This window comes from Monopterus albus, unplaced genomic scaffold, assembly GCF_001952655.1.
Source record: "Monopterus albus unplaced genomic scaffold, M_albus_1.0 scaffold10.1, whole genome shotgun sequence".
NCBI lineage: Eukaryota > Metazoa > Chordata > Actinopteri > Synbranchiformes > Synbranchidae > Monopterus > Monopterus albus.
The window spans coordinates 351285-358627 of NW_018127890.1; the positions used below are offsets into that span (position 1 = coordinate 351285).

A 7343-nucleotide genomic window follows, 5' to 3' on the forward strand; every position below is an offset into this window, starting at 1 on the left:
GGTCACAGGTCAGTTCGCATCGCAAGCTAAAATGGATCGGTTCCTAGACTCCCGAAAGCATAAAAAAATATTTGACTTTTTTGTCCCTTTGAAGAAACAAAAGCATGAGGACGCTGAGTCTGACAAAGGTGAATACAGTGCAACAGGTCCCCATCATGCTAGCTGAGAGGAGGGCAGCAGGTCTGAAAGGCCATCGGCGACAGCTGCTAGCTGCTCGCAACAGCAAACCAGAATAAACGTACCTGACATAACGGACTACATATCCTTAAAAAAGACTACTGGGCTGTGTGTCAATGATAGAACAAATATGTATTCGGTTGACTGGACTCCTGCCACAGGTCAGTGCTTTCTTGTGAATGAATCGAGGCTGCGTCAGCGGCAGGGGCTAACGCAGTACCCATGGCTGGTGTATTCTCCACGGACTGATGGCTGCTTCTGCAAGCACTGCGTGGCATTCGGAGTGGAAGGTACAGGCAAGGGTGGTCATGTTGGCAGCGGAAAGCTGGTCAGCACCCCATATGCCAACTGGAAACATGCCTTGGAGGCATTTAAAGACCATGGTAAGGAAAAATACCAATATTGGTACTGTGTGAAAGCCGAGCATTTTGAAGCGATCTGCAAGCGGCAAGCTGATGACATTTCAGTCAGAAGACAAGTTAAAGAAAACAGAACGAATGAGGAGCATTATTGAAACTATCTTATTTTGTGGCCGTCAAGAAATTGCCATCAGGATTCAGGCCTACTTCAGCTTGAAGAGCCAACAGAAAATGATGGAAATTTCAGAGCACTGCTCTGTTTTAGGGCTCAAGCAGGTGACACAGCTTTGATGAAGTTTAAACAGCTGTACCCTGAAGATGTCACTGATCATCTGTGTGTGTTGCAGGCATAAATCGAGACCTGGTTTACTAAATGGAGCAGTGCAGCTATTTTGCCAAGAAATGCACTTGATGTATTAAATGCCTGCAATCAACATTTCTTCCCAAACGTATTTAAACTCATTCAGATATTGGTAACACCTCCAGTAACAACTGCTCACGTTGAGAGGAGTTTTTCAAGACTTGGAAGAATAAAGGACTTAAGACGGAGCACAATGTCTGAGAGTCGCCTGAATGGACTTACTCTGCTGTCCGAACACAGGGACATAAAAGTGATGCCAGATGAGGTGCTGGATATTTTTACCAAGATAAAAAGGCGAAGACTTGACCTGGTGTTATAAGGTAGGGACATCTTTATTGTGTTGTTAATGACCTATTTACTTCAGAGAAAATGGAAAAAACAAGGTAAATTCTTTTATTACATTTTTTTTTCGTTACTATAAAATATCTGACTTGAAGTTGAACCCCCCCCCCCCCCCCAAAAAATTTTTGGCGCCGCCCCCCGCGCTTTTTTTCTTTAGGCTCACTCATTTGTCTGAAGTGGAGGAAGAAGAAGAGATTCGATATTTTCATTTGGTTATGATTTAGTGTGAACAGACAATCAGGTTGTCTTCATGTGTAAATAGTATTTTCACACAGCAGCTTAACGTGGACATGTTCTTAGTGCTCAAACTGTTGAGAATGGCAGTGTGAAGGTTTAAAACTTTATTCCCCACACCTCAGATACAAACCATTTCACTCACTGACACTTGCTTAGCTCTCCCTGGTTCTCGCTGAGGTTAGCCATACATTCAATGTGTGCAGGCAGCAGTTGCCTCCAGCTGTCATACAGTGTTTGACAACATCGTTTGGCCCTTAGAAGTTTTAAAATTCCACTTTACAAGCTTTATTGCAATAAGCAGGTACTTAAATGCAGCAATGAACACTTTCTCTACTGCTATTTAAAAAAAATAAAAAGTCAGCATATATCCAGCTCCATCACTGAAAACACAAACCAGTGGGTCTGGATTAGATTTTTAAATATTGCCAAGACAACAGGAAAATAAGAAATAATATCTTTGCCTCATTGTTTTTGCAGGAACAAATACTGTGTTTTTACCTTTTTAGATTATTTAAAGCAGCAGAATATAAAAGTATTCTCTTGGAGACTGAAGTCAACAGTGACTGACCATCCTGATCCACACATTTTTTAAACGGCATTATGAAGACAATCAGCTGCCGCGGCAGAGGTTTGTGCTCTCTGAGCGCTTTTTGGTTCATCTTTATTACAAAAAATTTAAAGAAAAAAACATTTTAAAAATGCTCTAAGTAAAATGCAGTCACAGCCTGTGAGATCATTATTCTTTTGGTTGAAGAGATTCTGGTCTAATGACCAAGTAAAGACTCACACAAACAAAGACTAGTTCTCACACCTTTCCATCTGGAGTCATCATTTTTCAGGTCAGTCACTACAAGCAGATGGGATCAACATGCACACACACACACATTCCTGAGATGCTAAAACAAATGTTGCCTGTTTACACGCAACCTGTTGCTGTTGTTTATGTTCCAGTTGTTGTAGCTGATGTCAGCTATGTACATCACAGGTTCTGTCTCCAACTGCAGAAGCTAAACTACACTTTAAGTTATGGATCATTTTTACTCACGACTCTTGTGTGGTCACAGGACTACGACTGTCACTTGCGCAGTTATCATTGATTTTATGCAGTTGTAATTCCAATAAACAGTGGTGGAAGAAGTACTCGGTTACTCGGAATTCAACATTTTATTTAAAGCTACAGTGACTTAAGGTGGCGCCAGTATGAAACTCCAAATCAGTCTACTCTGCTCCACCCACCACTCCCTCTCCCTGCTCCACCATGCTCTACTACAACCCACTATGCTCCGCCACACTCTGCTCAGCTCTTCAGATGTTTGTCATTATGAAATTACAATAAATGAGAACGCAACAAAACTTAAGACTGAAAATCTCTGATTGGTTGGAGAGGTCAGTCCTTTTAGAAGCCAATATTGCTGCACAGCTGCCAGTTATTTCAATGAGTCTGGATCACATGAGGCTTCAACAGCTCTGCTCCACATTAAGACACGTTTCGGAGCAGATTTCAACAACAAAAAAAAAGCTTGAAAAGTTTCATGATGTAGTTTTAGGTAAACATATTGGCATCCAAATATACCTGAAGTACCAAAAGGAAAAGCAGTCTTTACACAGTATGGCACATTTCACAGTAATGTATAGATGACTGAATTAAAATGTTGATTATTGTGTTGCAACTGGAAAAAGGGAAGCTTATGTTAACCACCTTATAACAAAGTATTTCACATACGTCTAGGTAGCTTGTGAATATCCCACCAGAGATCAATACAGTCTTATGATTATACCGTTTTCTTTTTACTGATCTGTTTCTAAGTAGTAATAAGTAACTGATGTTATCAAATACATGTGCTGCAGTAAAAGGTATATGTAGTGAACTTGCAGTATGAAGTATAAATAACTCAAAAGTGTAGTTAAGTGGTTTTTGAATAAATCCACTTACTTTCCACCACTAGCATTAGATGCTTTAAAATAAAGGTGTTTTTACTGTGTCCTTCAGCTCGCCACCATTAAACTCACTTTCTTTCCTTTAAATTATTCTGACCAGCTGAACCCTAGAGCTGAAAAATATAAATAAATAAAAGCTCACAAATCAACAATAATTCTCTCATAAAATATTAAGTCTGGAGATGTTGCTCTGCATCTATTCCACCACCCAGTGATTTTGCTGTAGCTGCCCTCTAGTATTTGTAGTAAAATACATCATAGCTGTGACAAACCAGAAGTATATAGTTTCCAAAATTGTGTGTGTGTGTGGGGGGGGGCATTTAATAGATGAACATAACAGTGTGTCAGCTCAAGTCAATGCAGGTGCTGCCCCCTACTGGCTCCAAAGCTCATATGATCAGTTTTACATGCACAACTTTTCGTTTCATTTTATTGTTGTATACTTTTAGCAGTTAAAAATTAAACTACTATAAAAGGCCAGGAACAATTTCATGGCCAGCAGATATTCAGCTTACTCTCATGTATACATTTCTGCTTAAAAATTAACTGAAATGACCATTTGACCATCATAGTTAAACTTTCTGTTGATGGATTGACTAACTATTGCAGCTCCAGTGTCCAGTTTCGTTTGTTGTCCAGACCCCCAAATGATCTGAAATCATGTGTGGCCTTTTATGTGCACCTGAATTAATGCAGTTCTAATAAATTTAAATATTTATTGAAATAACTTGAGAACAATTTGACATTTGCCAGCTGTGGATATTAATTCCTCCCGAACTGAAAATGTACTTTTTCTACATTCAACCACATGTTTACCACTTCACATTTTTCTCCCAGCTGCTACACCAGCAGTCTGTAATTCCTGAAAATGTTACCCAAGTTTCAGCATATTCAGATATTGATCATAAACTATCACTCTGACATAAAACTGGATTAGACTTGGTGATTGATGTTAACATACAGAGAGCGCCCCCTGCTGGGAATCACGGTATCATACAACTGCAACTCCAGAGGGGTGGACACAATATCATGAACAGTTCAACAACCAGTCAGGTGAAAAGAAACAAATGTTACCACCTTCATGTTATTAATGGTTGATCATCTGTGAACTGCACATGAAGGCATGACCCAAAATGGCTGATAGCTTATGAGGAGATCAACATGACCTCATGTCCATGCAGATTCTCAGTCATCCAGGTCATAGTAAACTGAAAAAAAAACTTCAAAAATCAAAGGGCATCAAAGGACTGAAACATCACCGATTGGGATAAATATCTCCGACTCAACGCCAGTTTGGCAGAACTGATGAGGCCTCTTGGATGAGAGGTGAAATGTCTTTGACCTAAACACCTAGTCCAGTTGATTTTTCTAAGTGTTTTCAACATGACTTCATGGCTAAAACTGCAAAAACAGAGTGAAGATTTTCATTCTCTTAACAAGGAAATGTCCCATTTGTCACACAGCGCAGGGTTAGCAGTTAGCTCCAGCGACCTGGTCACTGCTCTGAATGATTTTATATCCAAACTGCATTATTTCTAAATAAAGAAAAACAACACATAGAAACATGTTTTATCTAGTGCTGTGCACATCCTTGACTGTCTGTAAACCTGTCTATCATGATTAAAATGGTGTTCATAAACCCATTAATGCATGTTTGACAATGTGTTTTAGTAATCTCTTCACAGGGTTTGGACAATACCACCATTCTCATGCCAAATAGTGGCCAGTAATCACTGCACACTGACAAAATCTTTATTTTTTTAAACTTGGATAAGGTCTCAACAGAAGCCATTTGTCTCCACCAGATAGATGGTAAACATAAACAACGTCTAAAGTTTTGGAGGAATACCTGTTAGAAAACTTAAACTTGAGTTCAGTTCAGTGAGGCATGTTGGTGCTGATCTTGGCAATAGCCACCTGCAGTTTCTTTACTGATTCCATCACCAGTTGGAAACTTTCATGGAAGTTTCCGTTACCTTCCTTTACCCAGGCTGCCTGCAGCTCCCTGAGCCACGTCAGAATACCGTCCAGCTGCTTCTGCACCTCCTTCTGCTCCTCCAGCTCGGCCAGCAGGGCCTGTCGGGCACAAACCTCTGCTTCGTAGGTTCTGTGTAGGTCTGCCAACGAAGACTCCAGCCTCAGCACCTCCTAGATGGAGTAGGACCACAGTCAGTCACGGACAATGGATACACTAGTTCACTCCTGCTGGCCAGTTGTCAAAGCAGGGCTCCTTCCAGTTTCAATTTCTTGACTGACTACACAGCATCTGCATGCAGCTTTGCAACAGTTTGCACACATTACAATTACTGTTCATATATTTTTCTATTTTTTGATGTCAAGAAATAAAAGCCAACAATGTCATTCACCCAGTGGCCAACTTTTGCACACAACTGCTTGGAAAGGTATAGTAGTTTGGACAGGTGTGTAACAGTGAGATATCAAGGACTAAGCTTTAATTTGAGCGTTTATCCTTCCATACTGGGTGAAGAGTGTAAAAACGGCAACTGTCTTTTAACTGTGTAAACATTTGCAGGCTGTCATCACCTGTATGTGCTGGGGGTAGTCCTTGTGTGCCTGGTCCTCCGGGAGCAGGACATTTGGCGGCACGGAGAGGCAGCGGTCGACCAGCAGCGTTTCCATCCGTTCCGACAGCTGCTTGAATTTCATTTCGAGGAACTCCTGCAGTTTCAGACTGCATTCCCTGGCTCTGGACCGGAGCAGGTCGTCGGCCCCGGCCGACTCGCCTTTACTCAGCTGCCTCACACAAACTTTCTCCACGACGGGTAAAATGTCGCACAGGCAATCGGTGAAGGCGCTGTAGACCCGTAAAATGCAGGTTTTGGGAGTGAAGCCAAAAAACTGTGTCTCGTACAGTTTTAAAGCCGAAGGAGAGAGACTATCCGCCTCTTCGCCAACTTGTCTGTCGACATCCATCTCTTGCTCTTCCCGGGTTTCCCGCTCCATCTTGAAACACCAGCGTTTTTCTTCTTCTTCCGTCCTCCCTTCTTCTTCTTCCTCCTCTTCCCTGTTGCACGAAAAATGTACATACTGCCACCTGCCGTGTTAAAGTGAGTAGCTCATGGCATTAAAGCAGCAGCGGTGAGCTTTGTTTCGTTTATAAGAGGCCACAAATGTTTAGTTCACAATTTAACACATTTAGGGGGTGTTCACATATCGCGTCTTTTACCCGCTTAAATTCATTTTTAAATGGAGACGCATGACAAACAGGACACTTCTGAAACACACAAAATACAACTTGACATTATTTAAAAAAATGTATTTGTATGTACTTACATACTGGTGTCAAAAGAGTATGCACCAAAAATGCCACAGACTTACAATTACAAAGAAAAAGCACTTTCTTTCTCTTCAATTACAAGTATTGAAAAACCTATGTACAGAAAAAAGGGCATGGTAATGTGATACTACACTAGAACAAACTCAGACACAATATGGTTTTAAATGAGGCTTTTGCAAATAAAGAAACTTCTAAACAGTTACACTGTCTTGGTTCACTGAACTTCAAAATTTATTTCCACTCAAAAACAAAACATCATGCATCCTCTCTACACTCCTGCATTGTGTGCTCAAAAAAGTATTTTTAAAAAACTACCAGAGGACTGATGCATCAAAAAATGAAACATTTGAGTGGAAATCATTTTTACCTAAAACACGTTCAAAAGTTGTAAAAGGGTGTTACAGTGGAAACAGGAGACAGACAAGGAGAGTGGATGGGATGGAGGAAGGTGGAGTCCTGGGCACAAGCTGTGTGTGGAGGGCCAGTTCGGCGCTGCAGTCACCACCTCTCTCCGATTTACATACAGAGACACCAGAGGCTTGTCCCCTTTTCACCACCATCATAACCAACAGATGAAAAGTACACCAGCTCCCAAAACCCTGGCATCTCCCCTCCATCTAAATTTACAGAT

At 41.0% G+C, this 7343-nt stretch overlaps 1 protein-coding gene across 1 annotated transcript; it reads right to left on the minus strand.

The window, feature by feature from the left end:
* Window positions 1-4726: 4726 nt before the first annotated feature.
* mis12 (MIS12 kinetochore complex component) lies at window positions 4727-6446 on the minus strand. The gene is made up of 2 exons (XM_020589929.1): window positions 5959-6446; window positions 4727-5562 (listed from the first exon to the last, which is right to left on the minus strand). Exons 1-2 carry the CDS (start codon window positions 6376-6378, stop codon window positions 5293-5295), a joined length of 690 nt encoding a protein of 229 aa, XP_020445585.1. The 5' UTR covers window positions 6379-6446; the 3' UTR covers window positions 4727-5292.
* Between the last annotated feature and the right edge of the window lie 897 nt (window positions 6447-7343).